This window comes from Echiichthys vipera, assembly GCF_963691815.1.
Source record: "Echiichthys vipera genome assembly, chromosome: X".
In the NCBI taxonomy this organism is placed as follows: Eukaryota; Metazoa; Chordata; class Actinopteri; order Perciformes; family Trachinidae; genus Echiichthys; species Echiichthys vipera.
The window spans coordinates 16,118,868-16,140,843 of NC_139825.1; the positions used below are offsets into that span (position 1 = coordinate 16,118,868).

Genomic DNA, 21,976 nt, shown 5'->3' on the forward strand with positions numbered 1-21,976 from the left:
ACATTTACAGTTATTGCATCTCAAGAAGTGATAATGTGAGTAGACACCCACTCGAAGTAATGAAGGCCTGTGGGATGACAGAGACCTAATAAAACTGATTTAGTGTCAGTATATGAACTCTCTAATGCTTAGACCAGAGCATGAGATCATATGCAGTGTCCCGAAACAAGATCCTGAGTCATCGCTTTCTTTAAAAAGTGAAGTGATCTGACTGAACATAAAGGCTGACACTGGATTTGCTTCCTCAAGCAACAGAAGACAATCTCATTGATTACTTACTCAGTGATGCTTGCAGCCAAACTGTTCTCATTCTCTGACAAACAATTAGATTAAGTGATTCAACTTTTGGATCTGATTCCATACCTGCAATTTAGCCTGTAGAGCCCAAGTTATAGAAAGGTTGGAGAAAGAAATGTGCCATTGGAATTAAATTCAAGACTGTGACACTGAAACATGTATTAAAAAAGAAATACTACTAGTATGTGCATATTAAAACATCAGAACTGCTCATGAATGAGCAAAAGCATTAGAGCTTTTTGCAACACATGTACAGAATTCTAATTAAAAGCTAAAATTACTGCATTGAAATATGATTTTACTAATGTAGATGGAATAAATTATGAATTGGACCTCAACCACCTCAACAACTCAAATTAACTCCACGTCTCTCTGTTATTGATGTTGCACGACTAAAGTGTAACATGAGTGCAGTTTCCGTGGTTTTCAACCAGGAGTTCATGGATTGCTTGAGGGAGTTTCATAAGTGAGTTTTTGTCACAACTATTGTCCATCTGAATACTATCTAACAACCAAAATGTTTTCAGAGGGAGGCCCCTGAAATCTTATAAAATTTAGGGGTCTTTGACACAAAAATCGTTGAGAGCCACTGGTTTAGATCATTCTGATAACAGGAGCAGACTTCATTCTAACCATAATCCATCCACAACAGACAGCTTCAATGCAAAGAGCTGGATCCAACATTAATTACAACAATAAAATATTAATGTAATTGGTTTGCATTTAGCCCTTAATTAGTGTGATGAAATACAAAGTAGACGAGATTTACATTTTGGAAGAGTTAGATGAGAGGATTAAACTCACTCTATCTGTTTATTAAATATAAGGCTACAGCTAACATCTGTTAAGATTAGCTAAGAATAAAACCTGGATGCAGGCTCTGTCCAAAGGTGGAACAATCTCACTCATTAACAAGTAAAATATCAACATAATCTGTACAAACACACAAAGTTTAAAAATTACAAATTGTGTACCAGACCTCCAAGAGCCTTGTTGTCACGTGAGGTCCACTGATGCTGGATTTTTTTTTAGGACACTTGATTTTTCAATTCAATTCAAAAAACTTTATTTGTCCCCGGGGGGCAATTCAGGGCACACAGAGCAGCAAATAACGACAGTGCAATTATACAAAACATTTTAACCTAACAACAAGAATAAAGTGTAAAAGAAGAATAAGTGTCAGGATGTTAGTGTGTTAGTACAGGTAAAATGAGACTAATAGTCATATAATAAATTGGCCACTAATGATTTATTAAAATAAACTATGAGTTACAAACACATGGTTGACTAGGATCCCTTAAATTTGGTTAATAAAGGGTTGTGACGAGGATGGACAATTTACAGCTGAAGATTAAACTTGTCTGTGCAAACATTATATTTAACTGTGTATTATCGACTCTATTTCTCAAGCATCTATTTGTCATTGTACTTTCATCCACTCACTCACATGCTGATATGGATACATTTAAGATACAATCAGCTCTAATACATATCAATCATCAGTTGAGAGCCTATTATGCATAACAGATTTATCAAAAATGCATCTTGCCAGTTATTAAAGACCACAGCTTCTCTTAAAAACCATACACAAACACTTACTGTGAGCCAAACTATTGCTGCAGGGTGCTGCAGAAAGCAAAGTCCCTCCCCTTGATTTTATGAGTGTTTTTACAGACCATGAGAGAGAGAGAGAGAGAGAGAGAGAGAGAGAGGGAGAGAGAGAGAGAGAGAGAGAGAGAGAGAGAGAGAGAGAGAGAGAGAGAGAGAGAGAGAGAGAGAGAGAGAGACAGAGAGAGAGAGAGAGAGAGAGAGAATGTAGAGGAGTAGTGATGTACTGAGTCCTAAGCAAAGCTTGAACAACATGCTAAGGATCAATTGTCAAACATCCCTTCCGGAGCACAATAGTAACTCATTGTGTAAATCATGTAACTAAGGAGAAAAGTATTCTTTTTTCAGCTATAGAGCATACATGATGAAACAAGAAGTAGAGTGGAGCGAAGAATTTCAACAACCATTTGGATTTTTTTCTTTTTTGACAATCTGAGTGAAGGTAAACGAGATCTGTGAATAGCGAAAATGTCTTCTTCTCCTGGTATCAAGCGTCGGGAGCATGTCGACATGATGTACATCTCCATTGAGACAGCTATTGCCCTGGCCTCTGTGGTGGGGAATGTCCTGGTGGTGCTGGCTGTGTGTGTGAACCGGGCTCTCCGCAACACCACCTTCTGCTTCATCGTGTCTCTGGCTGTTGCTGATATTGCTGTTGGGGTTTTGGTCATCCCTCTGGCTATTATCATTAGTCTGGGATTTAACACTCAGTTCTACACTTGCCTCTTCCTGTCCTGCCTGCTGCTGATCATCACCCAGAGCTCCATCCTTTCCCTGCTGGCTATAGCCATCGACCGATATCTGCGTGTCAAAATTCCTACCAGGTGAGGAAGTGTTGTAGGGTTGTGTACAGGTTTAATATGGGGTTCCTCAGGATTTACACAGACTCCGTTCAGTTAATTTCAGTCCAGTTCAGATCATGCTGTTGTCTGTTTTATTGACTTTATTGCTTTTTCTGTCTCTTTGGGATATATTTTATTATGATTATGTAGTTATTAGCCCTATTCTGTTCGTTTTTATTGTGGACTGGTGTCCACAATAGCACACTACAAAAGCACTAGAACAAATAATAAAGTCGATCTGAATCTGAATGTTGTGATGACAGTTTTGAAAGATAATAATAAAGTGATGTCTTTTTTTGTCTTTTATGGTACAATCAAATCAAATACAATCAAATATTCATAGCCAAGAGCAATAGGAAGCAGATATCACCATAATACCAGACTAGTTGTAGTTGCCTGTTCGAGTCTGTTGCAGCTTTCTTGATTAAAATAGATTCTGAAGTCACTTGAACAAGTCAAGTCAAATCAAGATATATATATATATATATATATATATATATATATATATATATATATATATATATATATATATATATATATATATATATATATATATATGTGTGTCTGGATTACTCTCAGAACCAACATATTGGTGTCACTGAATTTAAATCATTCATCAAACAGCAAACCCCTTCATTTTCTATTTAATTGCCTTTAGCATCAGAGAGCTAAATGTGTGCTTTTAGCCCCAGAGATCCAATCAAGAGAAAGTAGAGTTGATGTCTGACACGTCACTATATATCGTCATTTGGTTTAACACAAATCAATGAGCTGGATGTCAAAAGCTTTTAAGCAAATGAAAATGCCACTGTCTACCTAAATAACTGGCAAACGCAAGGTTTGTTAAGGGATTTTGGCAGTCAGCTCAGACTACTTTTTGTTTAGCAGTTGGATCCTGATGTCAAACGCTGTCACTTAAGAAAAATGCCTCTGAATAATAATCTATGGATTGGCATTGGTTAAAAAAAAGACTGATGGAGTAGTATAGTATGCATCTGAGCATTTAAGTGATTAAAAACATTTTTGTCATCATTTGTTTTCCAAAAACCCTGCTCAGGTACAGCACCGTAGTGACAGAGAGGAGGGCCATTGTTGCAGTCTGTCTGTGTTGGATCCTCTCTTTCCTCACTGGATTAGTTCCAATGATTGGATGGAATAACAGCGATGTCCAAGGAAACTTCAGCAGTTCCAGCGACATTGTCTGTGAATTCACTGCTGTCATGAGGATGGACTACATGGTGTATTTCAATTTCTTCGGCTGGGTGGTGGTACCTCTGTCCGTAATGATCGCTCTGTATGGGGAGATCTTTAGGGTGATCCGGCGACAGCTTAACCGGCGTGCTGAAGCCACGTGTGATGGAGACAGGTACTATCGGAAAGAGCTGAAGCTGGCCAAATCACTGGCCTTGGTGGTGTTCCTCTTTGCGGTGTGTTGGTTGCCAATACACATCATGAACTGCATCGACTTCTTTTGCCCAAAGTGTTCCATACCAAAGTTTGCAATGTATGTAGGCATTTTTATGTCCCATGTGAACTCAGCACTCAACCCAATGGTTTATGCATTCAGGATAAAGCGGTTCCGTGTCACACTGATCCAAATTGCTCGCCGCTGCATGTTATGTAAACCCGCAGAGCCCACCCAGTGCCCCACCAGCACACCAGCCCTGACGGAGAAAGTGAGTGTAAACCTGTAACAAAGAACAGCAGTACTCATGTGTACATGACTTACAGTGAGACACTCATGGGATTAAATGATATTTGGAATATCAAAATGTTAACAAACACAAAAGCAAAGCACTTCATTAAATTGAGGGACAAGTTAATTTCTCACCCATTCATATTTCTTTGCCAGGGATATTTTTTAAGAAAATGAGCCTGCAATCACGAGGAAAATAACCATCAACCTGAGCTATTTTGTTTTCACTTAATGCTTAACTTAATTGATTCATATTGAATTATAATATATATATATGTCAACATAATAAGTGATGCAACAAACATTTCATGTTCAAAAAGCTTGTTGATAAATTCACCAGAAATAAACATGCATTGCTGCTTCATTTAATATGTGAATGTGAATTTCAGATGTACAACCAATTAAATAGATTCTAAGAGTCTGCAGCCATGCCAGCGGCTCTGTGATGCTTCAAAAAAGCCTTAGCAAATTGCATCTGGAAAAACGACCACTGACAAACACCTTTTTAAAGATGCGTACAAGTTTCAAAATTCAAGAGTGGGGTATTCACTGATGCATTTTATGTTGTAGAACAAAACTTTAAAATCTCTTAGTGTTAATCACAGACATTACTTAAGCCATCTAACCAACAAACACATTGAAAAGACCCATTGACTTCAGGACAAAGGAACCGAAAGTGCAAAAATGCTGACTCATTTCTGGGTTTAAGGACTCATTTCTGCAGCACTGTAGGATTCATCAATGCCATCGCACTGCATCACACAGTCATATGCAGAGATACCAAAAAGACGGACTACCATTGCTGCACACACCAGACCAGAATCAGGGGTGCCTTGCCTGGGCCACGCCCCTTCTGGGGGAAAGAAACGCACTATCACATATAAAGATAAGCAGAAAAACTATGAAAAGCGTAAGGCAGGTTAAGACAGACTTTCACAGTGAGATATGAGGTTCATAAGATATGTGAATTTTCACTGTCAGTGTGTCAAATGGTTAGTGATGCTAGTGAGGGTTACTGATGGATAGCTAGTGTGTTACAGTATGGTAGCATCAGACCCAGACACCAACTAAATCTCAGCCTAGGATCAAACAGTTGGCTATTACCAGGTTGGTTATTTACAGACAACAGTTAATGATACCTGGTGATTGATTCAAATATGTATTCATTTCTGGATAAGAAATGCCAAACACTGTGCTGGGTCATTGAACCTGAATGAAAGACCCCAAACCTAATTTATTGAGGTCTTTAGGTCAGTTAAGGCTGGAAAACAATTTTTTGACATGCCTATAAAACAATCGTTTGTTTAACAAGAAATAAATGCATACTAACAAAATGTATTATCCAGACACATGTCACACTGCATTGACATCTATGACATCTGTGGTTTTCTATACCGCAGCGTTGGCGTTTTACTGTATTTTCCAGTCTGATGTATAGAGCCATACTGCTAGCATATGGCTCAAAATGAGATTAGATTTAACCCAAAGAATTACTTATCAAATGCTTACATCGGATGTTTGCATGGTCATGTGACCAAAAGCAGAAGAGTAAGAATGGAAAGATTTATTGTGTAAAAATCAATTTTATGTTTCACAGAAAACCATTTAATCTACAGAGAAGAGAAAAGGTCGTGCCTGCAGTGCAAATGAATCACTAAACCAAATGGAACAAAACTGGCAACAATAAAGCATACCAGCCATTAGTCTTTATCACAGGATGCAGGCATCCTCAGCTAATTTAACCACTTTCAGCCATATTTCAATAGCTGTAGCAGGCTGTTAAACTACCCAGAGAGCATTATGCTGAAGTGATTTATTCCAACATTAAAGTTAAATTTTCTGCTAAGGCTGCGTCCGTTCTGCTTTGTCATCAGTTTGAGTTCTGACTCGTTTCAGTCCATGTCACAGTACTTCCACTCACAGAAGATAAAGGGCTAATCTGGTTAAGAATATTATGCATGAGTAAATGTTTTTGTCATTTGGTTTGGTGTGGCTATAGCAGTTGGATGTTAATTTTTTTCTCATGAGTATACATTTACCTGTCAGGTATATGCTATGTATATCTCTATTTATATTATGTTATTTTCCTCCCTCACATACATATTAATAGGTATTTTACCATCTGTCACCTTCATCCTTGATGAGGGATTTAAAACTGCTGAGTGTGGTCTAATCCCCAGCCCTCGACTTAGTGAGGGAGGTGATGCATAACCAATCTGGCATTTACTGCCTTCGCACCACACACTCCTGTTACTGGTGACCTGCCGACCACTGAAGGAGCACAGGCATGGTGTAGGTGTGGAACCAAAAAAAAAGCCAAGAGTCTCAATATTGTGTTTGTAATCTTCTTTGAGGTAAGACCCTTCACGTCCATCTTAATACAGGAGCAAAGCAAAGATTTGTTAAGCTTCACAAGAGACACGCTTCTGTATTTTAGCTATTTTAGCATTTCTAATTCCTATATAGTTTTAATATTCTCAGACAGCTAAAGAAAACATTTATTTACAGCACCATATCCACAATAAAATGGCTGAAACAGAAGCAGCTGAGGGTGGCCCAGACCTGGAGGCTCCCGTGGAAGAGCTGGATGGCGAGCGGGCAGCCCTGCTACACTTTGGTAAATTCTTTGAATCCCGACACGAGCGACCTTGGGACCAGTGGACCATCAGAGAAAAGGCAAATTTTTATATGGACCGCATCTTCCTTGGGCTCTTGGTCATTTTTTTCTTCATGTTACTGGGAGAATCTGGTTATAAAATATGGTACGTGACAAACATGAGGAAGGTTGCAGAGTTTGTGTCAGATTTGGTGGTTGCTGTGTTCAACTGGCTCTTCACCCAGGAGAGACAGGAGGAGTTGTTTGAATTGTAGGTTGTTAAAAGAGAGTAATCACACGATTGTAGCTGTAATGACCTTTTTGTGTTTTCTACATTGTGTTATTACAAATGCCCATATAAAAAAGTATAGCTCCATCTTGAAAGATGGCAATGTATTGATGCTTTCGGAACTATGTTTTTAATGGTGAATGAATGGAAATAAATAATGTATGCAATTAACCAAGTCATTGCTCTAGTCAACAGTATGGTGCACACACAATTTGAAGCGTTGCTTCTTTCTGAAATGCTCAATCAGTATTAATCTTTCCTGCTTTTGTTCTCAATAAAATACCATTTGATTTTAAAATTGGTATCAAAGTAGATGAATGTGTGATTTTTATTTAAAATAATATATGGAAATGTCAGGTTCCAGTGGGTTTAATTGAGCTTAACTGAGTCTCCTCTACTTGTTTACTCAAGTACTACAGTTTTTAGGTAATTGTACTTTACTTGAGTATTCCTATGTGACTTGCTTTTTGCTCCATTACATTTGTTTGACACCTATAGTTACCCATTTCTTTGGAGTTTATGATTTTACATTCAAATTATGTTAACAATCCAATTAACCATTTGATATATAATGTCCATTTTGACCACATTAAAATGCTACAGCTACTGCTACAGTAATAATAATAATCCATCATTACAATATGATACAAGACAGATGTCCGTCCTCCACAGAGCTGGGTCTGTCTGACGTTCCTGCCTGTTATAGGGACGGTTTTTATTGCCACCGTACTCTACGGGTGAATTGTTGGGTCTATTTAAATCATAAATAAGTCATAGAGTGTGGTCTCTACCTAGTCTGTAAAGTGATTTGGCACTATAAATAAAATTGAATTGAATTGAATATAATATTCTGAAACCATGACCATTCTGCTGCCTAAATAGTTATCTTTATACCTAAAGTACATTTTACTGGGACTACTTCTACATTTCTATTTACACAAATTGTGAATGCAGGGGTTTTAATCACGAATTTGTATTTTTACATTGAGGAGTTGCTACTTTACTTCAGTGAAAGATTTTGATACCTCCGTAACAGCTGTAACAGATTAAATCCATAGTCTCTTGAGATACTTTTCCTTTTTGCAGATTGTACTACAAATTTCAAATAATTGTAAGATAGTTTACAAGCTGCCAGGTTGCCTATTTTGATAACAAATACAGAGTGTTGATTCAATGAAAATGTAAATCATGTCAGAATGAAAAAAGAGAAAGGTAAGGGGAGGAGGAAAGGTGAGAAGAAAAAGAATGACAGAACAAATTACATATACTATACATGCAGTGGTGGAATGTATAACTAAGTACATTATTCAAGTAGGCTACTGTATTTAAGTACAAAATTTAGGTATTTGAACTTTAACAAGAGGGAAATGTTTTTTTTTTAATTATTTTTTGGCAGTTCTCAAGCCTTGAGAACCTTCAGCCTCTTTACTGATCTAACCACTGTTCCACCCCAGGAAATGTTGTACTTAAAAGTGCTTTTTCTTCATCATACTTAAATACCTTCACTTAAGTAACATTTTTACAGTATGTTAATAGTAACTTAGTAACTTATTCCGAGTAAAGGATCTGAAAACTTACTCCACCCCTCCACACTTGCAGTAGAGCTATTAAAACATTATCATAAACAAATCATAATCAAAAACAATTATTTTAATAATAATTTATTATTATATCATTATAAAATAAAATGAAAATGAAATACTAAAACATACATAGCCTAGGTTTTATTTTACTGTATCATGGGAAGCAGTTTGTGACTCTGTCTGTAAAAGATGCCATATCAAATTATCTAAGTATTTTTATTATTATTATTATTATTATACTGTCATCATGTATTTACACTCGTTCTTTGGGTAATCGAAATACTGACGTCTAGCATCCAAATGGACCAATGAAAGCCACGCATTTTAATCCTATATAACTTCCGGTCCCTCCTCTCTCCCCCTTCCGGATTTTCCAGCGTGACCGACGTTTCGTGTCTGTTTAGACTTAAAGTAAGTCAAAATTAAGAGTGACAAAAACCGTGTATGTCGAGGAGATTATGTCTAACTTGGTGTTTTTTTTAAACATAAACTCGGCGGTTGCTTTTTTGCTTGAAAAAATGTGTCGTCAGAGCAGAAGCAGCTGTAGCACATGGAGGAAAAACACTGTCCGCCATGCTGTCTCTGTCAGCGCTAACTGTCGTGTACCGCAGTGGCTCAGTGTGATAATGACGGAGAAGCAGAAAGTTCAGCTTAAAACGGTGAAATACAAACACCGACCGTAGACTCGGGTCTTTTTGTCCGTGTGTGATTTAGTCCAATTATCGTTTCACCGCAGACGCTCACCGCATCTAAGCTAACGTCATGCTGTTGCTCCTCCCAAAGGTGTTCACTGTATAACTATAATATCCAGATCTGTTCAGAATTAACTACTGCTTCTCTTTGCTTGCCGGTAAAATGTGAACGCAAGTGTTTTACTTCCTGAAGGCACGCCATGATGTCGTAACACAAGTATACTTTTGTAAAAAATAAACATGCCAAATAGGGGAAGCATTCATTTCAGCCGCCTGGCGGTGATTATTATGGAGGACTTAACATTCGATTAGGGGTGGGACTCGATAAAGAAATGTATGAATAATACAGGGAATGAATAAATAAATGCACGAATAAATGTATAAATAAATACAATAATAAATGCTTAACATTTATTTCTACAACTTTTTTCACTTACATTTGTCATATTTGTAATTTTTTTTGTCCATGTGTTAATGATTCATATTCATTTTTCTCTGTACGTATTAGTTATTCCTGTATTTATTTATTTATTGAGAGGTAAATCATGTTAAATCCTCCATAGATTATGAGCACTGAAGTGAGATGCAAGAGTCGGCTATATGCAGAATAACGGTATTATTAATATAATAATATTCCCAGTATTCTATGGTTTATATTATGTATTGTATTGTACTGCTGTTTATTTTTTTATTTTATTTTTCTTGTGTGGTCTGATTGTTTGTTCACCCCTAAATGATGAAAAACATGTTGGGTGACTAAGTTCAAGCATGTTATGAGACATGAAAGCCCCTTAAGTTGAGATTCAGGATGTCTTTCTAATATTTTACTCTCCCAGACTTGCATCAGAGTTGCATAACTTGCAAAGTTGCACACAAATACTTCACCTGTCATTTTCTTTTCTCTTTTGTCAATACAGAATGCGTTACGTGGCCGCTTACCTCCTGGCTGTGCTGGGTGGAAACACCAGCCCCTCTGCAAAGGACATCAAGGCCATATTGGGCAGCGTAGGAATAGAGGCCGATGACGAACGCTTAAACAAGGTATGTCAATTAACAGTGTAGTATGCAGTTAAATAAAATCTTTGTTAAAATTATTTCCACTGAAGATCCTGTGTGGCTGACATTTCATTTTATATTTCTCTGTAGGTCATTAGTGAGTTGAATGGAAAAGACATCAACCAAGTCATGAACTCAGGTAAAGGCCTTTCAGTGAACATGCATTGAAGGTTTCAAGATGTCGGACATGGAACACAGCAACAAATTGTATTTCTTTTCTTTGCCCACAGGCCTCTCTAAGTTAGCCTCCGTACCAGCAGGTGTCGCTGTGGCAGCTCCTGCTGCTGCTGGGGCCACTGGAGCGGGGCCTGCAGCTGCTGTTGGTATGTACATACCCCTCATTCTAAGCTTAAAACGATAAATATTTTTTATCTATAGAATTGCTTGACGTTTGCAATGGTTTTATCGTATATTATTGCATTTTGATACCATTGCAAATACCAAGATTCCCTCACACAATATGCTGTGGTTACATGCAACAGTCCTGAATCAAAGTTGACTATATTAGACACAAGTGCTGCTTAATATTCGTGCTGATGTCTGTCTGTAGTATTGACTGTTGTCTTTCTCGTCTTGTCTCCAGCGGAAGAGAAAAAGGAGGAGAAGAAAGAGGAATCAGAAGAGTCAGATGAAGATATGGGCTTTGGACTCTTTGATTAATCTAACTTCTCTGTGTTTAAAAAGCAATAAAAATGTAAAAGGTTTACACTCGTCACATTGTGTTTTTGTCCTTTGTTTTTAATGAGCTTAAAATAGCTCTCAATCATTACAACTGCAAAGGTAATTATTCCCAAAGACGGTATCATTAGGGATTCAAGAAAGTTTGTTTTTTTTAAGGCTTGATGTTGAAAGTCATTTTGTTGCTGGCTAAAAATAGTCTCGACTGGGCAACTAGTCATTAGGCAATCCGGACCCTGCATGTGGTCAGTCTGTCCTGCTGTTGGCCTGATAACTGAAACCACATAATGTCTCTGGCTCAAAGGGACAAGCCATGATTAAACTTTATCAAAGAAGTGGCCCCACCACCGCAATCCCAAACAGGACTACAACCTGCTGACAGTTTGAGTCATCTCATGTATTTAGCAAACTGTGCAAATTTTTAGTGTTTTAAGGTGGTTTTTTTTACAGCAGTAAAGTTAAAAAATGCTCATTGTCATTTTTGTTTATATACAGTATAATTCAGATTTTGTGGTATAATTTCTAGCCATAGAGACAGACTTAAATGAAATACTGAAATGGGTTCTTTGCAAATTAAAAGAAGAGGTCAAGTAGATGGTAATGTTTTTCAAAAAGCATGGCTTTATGTAGGCTTCAACAGATGATTCTCATGGTCGAAACTTTTTTAACTGATAAGATCTGGCTGCAGTCCAGAAGCAAGTGCCTGAGATAGTGGCGAAACCTCAGTGCGTCAGAGCTGTCATTAATGTTATTAATTACACCTGTGCTCTGCCTGCTATGAACCAACTGCATGCTGTGAAATAGGCCTATGATACTGTATTTGTGCTGATCTGATAGCCAGGAAACTACGTGGTGTAAAAATGAGATGTGAGTCACATGTCACAATTAATCTTTTATTTAATTTTAACTCAGTGATAGTATGACGGAGTATTTAGTCACTTACTGTAACTTGTCAACAAGGTTTAGCAATCCTTGGAAGAAATATGTGACCATAATTTTTCCACTACCTGCACTGCTGCGCTTCCTGTTTCTGTCTTACCTGACAGTGCCAGTCACCTGTGTCAACAAAGTAGGTAGTTTTAGCTCCAGACATCACCTTAAATGTTAGGAAATTCAAGAAGAGACATGAATTTAAGCCTGTTATATATGGAAGGATTTAGCATCCCTGCTGGATGCACAAGAGTCCCTTGTGAGCCCATTAGTTCTGGCAGGATATTCAGCAGAGGAACCTGTTCCACATCTGAGAGCCATCGTTACACACTTTAAGCATGTAACTGACAGCCTGTCATATCTCATCATTAACGCGCGGCTGGGAATCTATAAGACACTGTCAACAATCTCCACAATAACACACACACACACACACACACACTATAACTCTATTACTGATGTTTAGCAGCTGATCAACTCACTGAATACAGCTGCAAGTTACTGACGTGGCATGTTCATTTCAGTCTTTCCAGATTGCACTTACTTTAAAACTACTTTTGAAAAACTTCTCTGCAGTTCAGAAGGTATGTAGTAAGATGAGACATAGGCGTGGCAAAATCCAGGTCTTGTTCATTCCTCCACCTTTACATAAGCAGCTTGCTTTATATGGTAGGGCAATACTTCATTACCTTTGTGGCGTGTGACCCTTTAAAAGAAAGCACTGCTTGCTTGTGAGTGTTGTCACTGTCACCATAGAAGGCTGGTGGGCTGAAAAAGGCGACGGTTGGGAAACACTGTGCAAGAGCTTCTGGTGAAGAAAGAGGAGTTCTTTAGAATTTGATCTTGAATATTTTCCATAAGAAAGAGTACTTGAAGCCAAGAGTACTATTAGCACGCCCAGTTTTAACAAGTCTTGATTTTGCATTGCTCTCTTTATGGCGAGGAGTTGCACAGTTCAAGAGACATGTTAAATTACCAAAGAGTAAAGCCTGACAGCCAGTATGGTTTCATACTGACAAAAATAAATACAAATTAGAGCATTGAATTAAATATATTTTATTTGAATGCCAGCATCCATGTCACATTTCGATTCCGCCTATATTAAATAAACGTTTGCTCATTTTAAAATTCTAGAAATACAAAAAGAAAATATTGCACAGGTGTCTAGCTCACAAACAGTACATCAAAGGTTATTGCATTGCTATTTTGTATCATTACAAATCAATGAACAGAAAGTATACTGTCGTCATATTTTTAGAGTCATTGTAGTACACAAAGTACACAATCTACCAAAGCTATTCAACTGGTTCTTCAGAAAACCTCCTGTTGCAGCAGGAATATACACGTTTTCTATCACAGAACAGTTAAAATCAAACGTAAATGGCAACAATTTGTTGTGTATAAGCTTAAAATGGGTGTAAGGTATCTCATTGTGTTCTTAAAAAAGGGGAAATGCTTGCAACACATCGCTCACTTGCAGTTAGTTTTTGCAAGGCCTCTCAGTCATCACAGTCGGACACTGGATGATCTGAACATGCCTGTAAAAGACAACACAGGAGTTTTAACCTCTTGGTGTGACTATTTGTTTTTGTGACTGTTCACACGCTGAACTACCATTTTCACATTTATGCTCACATGGCTTAAATATCACACACAAAAAAGCACCAAAGCTGTTTGTCTCTAATGTTTAGTGTTTTATCTCAGGTGCGATTCTTACCTGTTGGTATTCAAATCGGTCATGTAGATAGCGGTTCCCCAGGCCAGTAATGTGACCTATATTCTGTTTGGAAAGTCCGACTATCCTGGCTGTAAAGTCGAGTGTAAAGGCCAGCTTGACCAGCTCAGGTGCTGTCGGAAGGACAGTGGGTTGATTGTGGGTCGGCGATGCTTCTGTCTCCAGATACTCATCAGCCAACTTCTGGAAGGAAGAGTACGACATCCCCTGGAAGAAGTTGCTTAGGGTGGGGTTGTCCTTCAGCTGGAGGAGATAAAGAGAGGAAGCCTGTCAGTAAATACAGTTTGACCTAACAGGGATATTGCTACTAATAAACATCCATGGAAAAAGGACCAACACGTCATAAAAGAGCCTAAATACTGATAAAATACATTTTAATATTCCAGCCAAACAATGATGTTAATTTCAACTCAAGTACAATGATGTACACTTCCACCAACGTTTTTTCATTATTAATTAATCTGCAGATTATTTTCTTGATTAAGCAACTGGGCTTTAAAATGTGCAGAAATGGTGAAACACAGTTTGCTAAAGCCCAAGGTGACGTCACCAGAGTGCTTGTTTTGCCCGACCAAATTACAAAGCAGTCACATGACATGGCTGTGTTTTAACAGCAGGCCTCTCGACTCTCTATACTTTCACTGTTGTTATCACTTCGGCACACCCTCTCTCTGGTTCTCTGCTTTTGAATCAATGATTGAACTCATGCTGAGGTAAAGGTGGACAGATCAGAACGTGAAAAGCTGCTGCACCACAACATTTCAAAGTTACTCAGTAAATATCACATATTGATGATGAGCAAGTGTATATAATGGTGTGTTTTCCTTTTAACATGATGTTGTGTCTTGGAGTTTGTACTTCATACTATCCCGACTTTATAACACTGTTTATGGTTTATTGATGTGCTTTTGCTCTCTGTTGAAACTGTATAAACCTTGACCTGACCATCATCAATTCCTTAGATGTCCTATAGTGTATTAAATGTTTTTATTATAAATCAGGTCAATGTGCCTAATAGATATGGTGTAAGTATCAAAATGCTCAAACCACAGAGAAATGCACACAGCCTGTATCCAGAAACTGTGCCTTTAGACCTTCAGGACTTTGTGATGTCACAACTTCACTATGTGTAGGTAGAAAGTACTGCTACAGTGACGTTACAGTCATTCCCCGGCTGCAATGACTTTTTTTTTCAGGAGGGGGGCTTAAAGAGAGACACACAATATGAAAAATAATAATAATAATACCAACCTTGTCATCTATAGCATCACCCTCTACCTTCGTCAAAGCAATGATCCTGTTGATTACTTCCTCTGAGAGAAAACAAAAGCGGAAGTATAATCAATTTAACTCATGAAGTGATACTCATTTATTACAAAAATGCAGAACTAAGATGCATTACCGAGAGAAATTACAGGATGGTGACACATTTTGCAACTTCACAAAGTCAACACAACTTTCACTACTCAACCGATTAAAATGAAATTACATTCAACAGAGAAATGCTATTTATTGTCTAGTGTGCATTAAACTGACTGATTTTGTTCACAAAATAGAATGCTGTTTGAATTAATACTGCCGTGCACTTAGCACAGCTCAACAAAACAGATTCTCACCATCAGAGAGAGGTAGAACTTCCTCTTTTTCATGCACCTCGTGGATGATTCGCTCCAGTTCCTCTGACACCTTTTCGTAGTAATAGTATGTTGGTTCCACGCTGACAACGGCTGAAAAGAAACAAATTCACACTCATTCTGGTTATATTATCGTTATCATTTCATATATCACAGGTTAATTTATCTTTATTCTCTTCTATTCTATTATCCAGTTATGTTGAATCCTCAAACTTACCTTCTACTCGAGTGATGTCAGCAGGGTTGAGATCTTTACCGGGTTTATTTGGTCTCGTCAGAGATAGCCCCCTCTTAGAGAACCTTCTTTTTATGGATTTTCTTCTCATGGACTTTCTCCTTTGTGAAATGACAGGAGTTGTGGGCAGGCAGGTGTTCACAGTATCAGAGGTGTCTTCTGCTGACGAGGCCTCGGGTATCTCTGGTGGACTGTCCAGCTCTTCCTCTTTCTCCTCGTTACTCTTCCGAGAGAAAATACCAAGAAAACTTTTCCACAGCGAGGGCTTCTTGTTCTTCTTTGTTTTTTTGGTGGGTTTCTCTGATTCCTGGGGATGTGTCTGGGGCTCATCTGCGGGAGTTTCGAGTGCAGAAAATATACCAATTCCCCTGTCGTTTAATCCATCGGCCAAGTGAAGGGAAGGATCGCTGGAATGTCGTCTTTGCTTTCTTGGCATTGTCACCCACTTTTCTTTCCTCCCAACCCCCTTATTCACCAATGTCCCATCATTTAGACTGAGGCTGCGCTTGACGTACACCTCCAGCAGGCGGATTGTGTCCTTGTGAGGCACAGAAATCAACTGGCCATTACTAGGCCTTTGTGTTATTGAGTGTTCTGTCAGTGTTTCCATGGTGGAACAACTGCAAGAAAACGAAAACACAGCACATAATAGTTAGTTTCAAGATTGATTGTCTTGTGATAACAAAGCGAATATATTTAGGTTTTAAAGTGTTGGTCAAACAAAACCATAATTTCAAGATGTCAATTTGAGCCTTTTTCACTTTTTTTCTAAAATTGTAGTGCAAAAGATTAGTTGAAAATCAAGAGAATGGTGCTCAGATTCATTTCTTAAATAACATTAGCAGTGCGGAAATACTCTGTTACAGGTATCCAATCATACTCTAGTAAAACTACTAAAGTATTTGTGTATAAATATACTTTAAGAACCAAAAGTACTCATTATGCAGAATGGATGAATTCAGAATAATAATAATTTATTTATTTATTTATTATAATTATTGATACATTAATGTGTGCATTATTTTACTATTGCAGCTGGTAAATAAGGAGCCTATTCTGTTTATTTTATATATTGCTGGGTTTCTTAAGCTATAATAATATATTGTGATGTATAATTTGTATAAACAATCTCAGAAGTAAATAAAGCTGTCATATAAATGTAGCGGAGTACAAAGTACAATGTTTCCCTCTGAGATGCAGTGGCGTAGAAATAAACAGTAGTACAAAATGGAAATGCTCAAGTAAAGTACAAATACTGAAAACTTGTTGTTATTGTAGCCTGTTTAGTTATTCCACTACTACTTACTTATTAATTAACCTGCCAATTATTGTCTTATTCGATCAATTAATCATTTGGTCTTATTGGTCTTTGGCACTGTAAATAAAATTGAATAAAATTAAAAAATAATGGGAAAACATCACAATTATCTGTAGCCCATGTTGACTTATTCAATTTATTTGTTTTACTTATTTATTATATTTTGTTTGTCTGAACAACTAAAGGTAGTCAGTTTATTATCACGAGAGTTATGAAACCAGGAAGCTGGAACTACTTCGTGCTTGCTTGAAAAAACAGTTCATCTAGTTTATTAAATTACGTTATTAGTCACCCGTTTACTAACCTTTATTATATACTTGTTTAAAATGTTTATTATGTAGGTTATGACATTGTAATACATACAGTGCAAGTCTTTGGATATCATATCTGTAGAAATGTATAAACGTTAGAAGAAAAAAACAAGAATAAGAAAAGGCTGTAGAGTCAATTAAAGCTGGTGGATCTGTGGACTCACCTCGTCTCCTTTAGTGGAGTAGTAGTAGTAGAGAAGTGTCTGCAGCAGTTACTGAACTCGTCTGAAGTCGTCTCTCATGAAGGGAATCTCCAGACTGACTGAGTCTACCTGCTCACATTCTCCACCCATGTTTGGACACGTCTCTGCCTCACCTGCAGCCGCCTGGCGTCATATGACTCAGTACTGGGAAGTGTGGGCGGCGGACGGGAGAAAAGAAAGTCTTCCTGTTTTGCATGTGAGCTCGCGTCAGTTTTTGTATGGTGTTTTAACACTTGTTTACGGTTTCACCGGCGCTCTCGGTGCTGCTGTAATTTTGCCCCTGTCGGTTTGGCCACGTTTTATCGGAAGTAAAAGCTGCAGAGGTCATTTCCTATAAGACAACGGCTTTGAGAAGAAACTGTTAACTCTTCTTGACGCTACAGGCGCTACTGTACAACCAAACTACCACTGCTCCCTATAGAGTATACTTTTACAGTGATGTTCCATTTAAAATGGACTATATCATCTTTCACTGTCAATTAACCTGACATGCTGTATACAGTATATACAGTATTATATATACATGCTGTACATAATGACCCAGTCCAATCAGCATTTAGACATGTCATTGCGTCTCATTTGTGTAGTTTACATCGTATAACACTTGATTTGTACTGTATGTAGACATTTTATTTGTTATTGTTGGTGATTGTTTGTCATTGGTGCTTTTTTATTTGACTTAGGTTTTTGCATTGTTCTTATGTTGGCACACAATTAGACATCAGATGGAACAAGAACAACATAGCTGGACAAATCAAAGTTAAGGCAACACGAGTATGTGATGTATTTTACATGCCTTGAACAGTTTTGTTTTACGCTGGCAAATTTTCTGATATTTTGTCCACACTATTTATATCAGTGATGGTAGACAAATAGTCAAAACATCACTACGTTTATTGAACGGCGATACCTCTACCTATACATACATAAACAGGTAACGATATGTTAAATACTGTGACAATATTATAATATTGATTCATTTGTTTGTGTTTGTATTTGTTTTTATCGATAGATCGTTTTGTCATTAAAGTGTTAGAACATTTTTGCAAATGCCCATCCAATTTTTAATAATAATAATGATAATAGTAATACAATTCCCACCATTTCTAGCTTATTACTCAGTGTTGGAGTTTTCCCCAGGGTATTTTGATGACCTGATAAAGTATTTTCACCTTTGTAATTGTGTTAATCATTTATCACAAGCAGTTAATGCACCAAGCGATTATGACTTCACCTCAGACCGTTGCACCAAATTCTGCAACCACTACTTTTTCCCTCCAGTCTCCAGACAAGCATGGGCTGGGATTGGCTTGATAAAACTGTAATGCTGTCAAAGATTTGCAGAAAGTGGCTGTTATCAGTGAAACTATTTTGCATAAAGAGATAAACTCATTGTCCTCCTGCTTCCTGATCACTCAGCGATTCTTATGACCAATGCATCTGACTTGATGGGAAATGTATTATCTGACTTCTTTACTGGAAACAGTTTGGAAATGTTGTCTGTAACTGAAAGCAACATTACTGGGTTTAGAGTTAACAGAGCAGCTTATTTTAGTCTGTGCTGCATTGACCCCAATGTTACTCTGTTCAGAGATTTTCATTCAATTGAAATACACATAACTGGTTTTCCACATTTATAATTTTTTGTTAGCTTTAGTTAAACAAACCCCTTTATAATTGCTCTTGAAAATGTTTAACCCATTCTTTCCTATTTCATATGTATGTAAGTTAACACATTTACAAAAAAGGGAAACCCTTCCAGTTTGCTTTAGTGTAGTACCACGGTAAATCCACAGGGTGTCATGCTAAACATTGTGAAACAACCAATCCAATCCTGTCCCCATAAATGATCAAACATGTCACATCTGTTTCCTTTAACAGCGATGGATTGTAACTAAATACACTTTACCCCAGTATTTCCATTTTCTTGCTACTTTAAACTTTACTCCACTATATTTATTGTAAGTTATTCAAATGTATTTGAAAGCTTTAATTGCCAATTCCTTCACAGATTCACATTTTATATATAACATACAATGAGTGTATCATTTAGTCTCATGCATTATGTATTATGGTTTATATGATTTTCATTCCTCATTTCTTTAATGCCTATGCATTTTTATATTTTATCTCACAGGGACAGTGCAATATTTAATTAATTTTTTTTAAATGTAGTTTATTTCTGCGTCTTTGGTGTACCACAGTTGTATTGTGGCTTTTAAGTTGATTGCAGCTGTTTGTGGCAATATTGCCTTAGCAAAGTTTTACCTTGGGGACAATAAAGTAAATTTTATCTTAAATATGATGCATCATTGTAGATGAAACTTCCCAAAAGTTTATAAAACAGTTAAAATCAGCTCCACCTGGACCGGCTACAACATAAAATGGTGCTCACACATCAATACATCACTAATAATATAATAATACAAGCATTAATGCTTAAACCTGTGATACTTTAAGACATTATGTTATAATACTTATTTACTATTACATTTTCAATGCAGAACCTTCACATTATTAGGTATTTGTAGGCCACTTTTATTTAAGGCCCAGACACACCAAACCAACATCGAAGAACTTGGGGAAAAGAAGGTTGACTATTGTATTTGTCTTGTCTAACAAATTATATTTAAAGTGTGCAAGTGAACAATAAGAAACAATTACAAACGGTTAAACTGTCTAAGTAAAGAGCTCAATGGCTAAAAAAAAATCTTATAACAAGTTTGATTTTTATATCACAGCCTCTTGACTTTAGCTGTTTATCAGTTTCCTCACTTTCATTTTTGTAATTTTTAAAACAGTAACATTTACACAAATTGTATACATTTGTTTAATTGTGGAGTGTGTAAACTAAGAGAAAATGTACAATAACAAGCCAGTTCATTACTAAATATTACATTGAATCAATCTTTTATCCTGGAAGTTATGCCTTTGCTTTATGCACAGTAGTCTTTCCCATTGTCAGAATAATTAAGATAATTGTCTGTGTCATTTCGAGATTCATCTTTGTGATGCACTAGATGACTAATTCTTGGCATACTCGTGTTGTCTCTTTAATGTAGTCGTCATAAAGATTTTTTGGCTGACCCAGAGGTGAAGAGCAGCCTCGCGTGTTGAAGGCAACACTGTCTGATCCCGGGTGATACTGCAGGTCACCTTCTTCATTTTTCCTGAGTGTTAAGGACAAATGTGAGCCTCACGTTTCATCAGACAAAGTCTGGCCATTGACCTCAAGGACTGACGCACTGCAGTGAAGCAGTCACCGTGCAGTTACCTGTCATAAATCTCTATCTCTTTGAATCATTGCCTCGCTCTCTCTGTCCAGAGACTCCACTCTCAAATCTTAAAATGATAGATGGGAATAGGTGCATCCATGCAGAACAAAAATGAGCTAACAAAACATTTTCAGACGGATAATAGAGAATATAATGGCACCATTAATGTATACACCCAGAATTATTAATCACTCGGGCATACAACACACCCTAAAGCTTTGATATAATATTCCCAAAGCAATTTCAGGCATAAACGCATGGCCCAACACAGGAGAGCTAACTCCTCAGGCCTGGACTCTGCTGTCCACTTACATCTCAAGGAGAAAGCCCACTCCTTTTATGAAAACAATGTCCACATCCTGGACAGAGAGGACAGATGGTTTGAAAGAGGAGTAAAAGAAGCCATCTATGCAAAAGTAGAGAAACCATCGCTAAACAGAGGAGGAGGTCTGAGAAACCACTTATCTCCAATTTACACAAACTCACAAACCCCCAGCTGAGCGCCGCGGTGTTGGAGTTCACCCCGGGGGACGAGAGGGTCGCTTCCTTACGCCTGCGGTGGTAGGGGGGAAAACTCTGAATGTTGTTTGTGCATATGCACCGAACAGCAGTTCAGAGTATTCTGCCTTCTTGGAGACCCTGAATGGAGTCCTGCATGGGGCTCCGGTAGGGGGACTCCATAGTTCTGCTGGGAGACTTCAACACCCACGTGGGCAATGATGGAGACACCTGGAGAGGCATGATTGGGAGGAACAGCCTCCCTGATCTAAATCCGAGTGATCGTCAGTTATTAGACTTCTGTACTAGTCACGGATTATCTATAACTAACACCATGTTCGAACATAAGGATGCTCATAAGTGTACGTGGTACCAGAGCACCCTAGGCCAAAGGTCGATGATCGATTTTGTGGTCGTATCATCTGATCTGAGGCCGTATGTTTTGGACACTCGGGGAAGAGAGAGGAAGAGCTGTCAACTGATCACCATCTGGTGATGAG

General features: G+C 37.7%; 3 protein-coding genes across 3 annotated transcripts; 2 read left to right on the top strand and 1 right to left on the bottom strand.

Moving 5' to 3' along the window:
- Positions 1 to 2,189: 2,189 nt before the first annotated feature.
- Positions 2,190 to 5,376, top strand: LOC310965217 (adenosine receptor A1-like). The gene is made up of 2 exons (XM_083938706.1): positions 2,190 to 2,729; positions 3,805 to 5,376. The coding sequence occupies exons 1-2, from the start codon at positions 2,374 to 2,376 to the stop codon at positions 4,439 to 4,441; spliced, it is 993 nt and encodes a 330-aa protein (XP_083794832.1). The 5' UTR covers positions 2,190 to 2,373; the 3' UTR covers positions 4,442 to 5,376.
- Positions 5,377 to 9,248: 3,872 nt separating this feature from the next.
- rplp2 (ribosomal protein, large P2) lies at positions 9,249 to 11,363 on the top strand. Its single transcript, XM_083939662.1, has 5 exons — positions 9,249 to 9,322; positions 10,521 to 10,644; positions 10,750 to 10,798; positions 10,890 to 10,982; positions 11,243 to 11,363. The coding sequence occupies exons 2-5, from the start codon at positions 10,522 to 10,524 to the stop codon at positions 11,317 to 11,319; spliced, it is 342 nt and encodes a 113-aa protein (XP_083795788.1). The 5' UTR covers positions 9,249 to 9,322; position 10,521; the 3' UTR covers positions 11,320 to 11,363.
- A 2,066-nt stretch (positions 11,364 to 13,429) lies between these two features.
- On the bottom strand, positions 13,430 to 17,780 carry LOC310965272 (uncharacterized protein). Its single transcript, XM_083938774.1, has 6 exons — positions 17,665 to 17,780; positions 15,854 to 16,491; positions 15,619 to 15,729; positions 15,254 to 15,315; positions 13,985 to 14,245; positions 13,430 to 13,805 (listed from the first exon to the last, which is right to left on the bottom strand). The coding sequence occupies exons 2-6, from the start codon at positions 16,479 to 16,481 to the stop codon at positions 13,767 to 13,769; spliced, it is 1,101 nt and encodes a 366-aa protein (XP_083794900.1). The 5' UTR covers positions 16,482 to 16,491; positions 17,665 to 17,780; the 3' UTR covers positions 13,430 to 13,766.
- Between the last annotated feature and the right edge of the window lie 4,196 nt (positions 17,781 to 21,976).

Coding starts and splice junctions, on each gene's coding strand:
- LOC310965217 (XM_083938706.1), top strand. CDS start 2,374: ATGTCTTCTTCTCCTGGTATCAAGCGTCGGGAGCATGTCGACATGATG. Junction 2,730..3,804: donor CGTGTCAAAATTCCTACCAG/GTGAGGAAGTGT, acceptor AACCCTGCTCAG/GTACAGCACCGTAGTGACAG.
- rplp2 (XM_083939662.1), top strand. CDS start 10,522: ATGCGTTACGTGGCCGCTTACCTCCTGGCTGTGCTGGGTGGAAACACC. Junction 10,799..10,889: donor CAACCAAGTCATGAACTCAG/GTAAAGGCCTTT, acceptor CTTTGCCCACAG/GCCTCTCTAAGTTAGCCTCC. Junction 10,983..11,242: donor GGGGCCTGCAGCTGCTGTTG/GTATGTACATAC, acceptor TCTTGTCTCCAG/CGGAAGAGAAAAAGGAGGAG.
- LOC310965272 (XM_083938774.1), bottom strand. CDS start 16,481: ATGGAAACACTGACAGAACACTCAATAACACAAAGGCCTAGTAATGGC. Junction 15,730..15,853: donor TGACATCACTCGAGTAGAAG/GTAAGTTTGAGG, acceptor GTTTCTTTTCAG/CCGTTGTCAGCGTGGAACCA. Junction 15,316..15,618: donor AGTTCTACCTCTCTCTGATG/GTGAGAATCTGT, acceptor GTTTTCTCTCAG/AGGAAGTAATCAACAGGATC.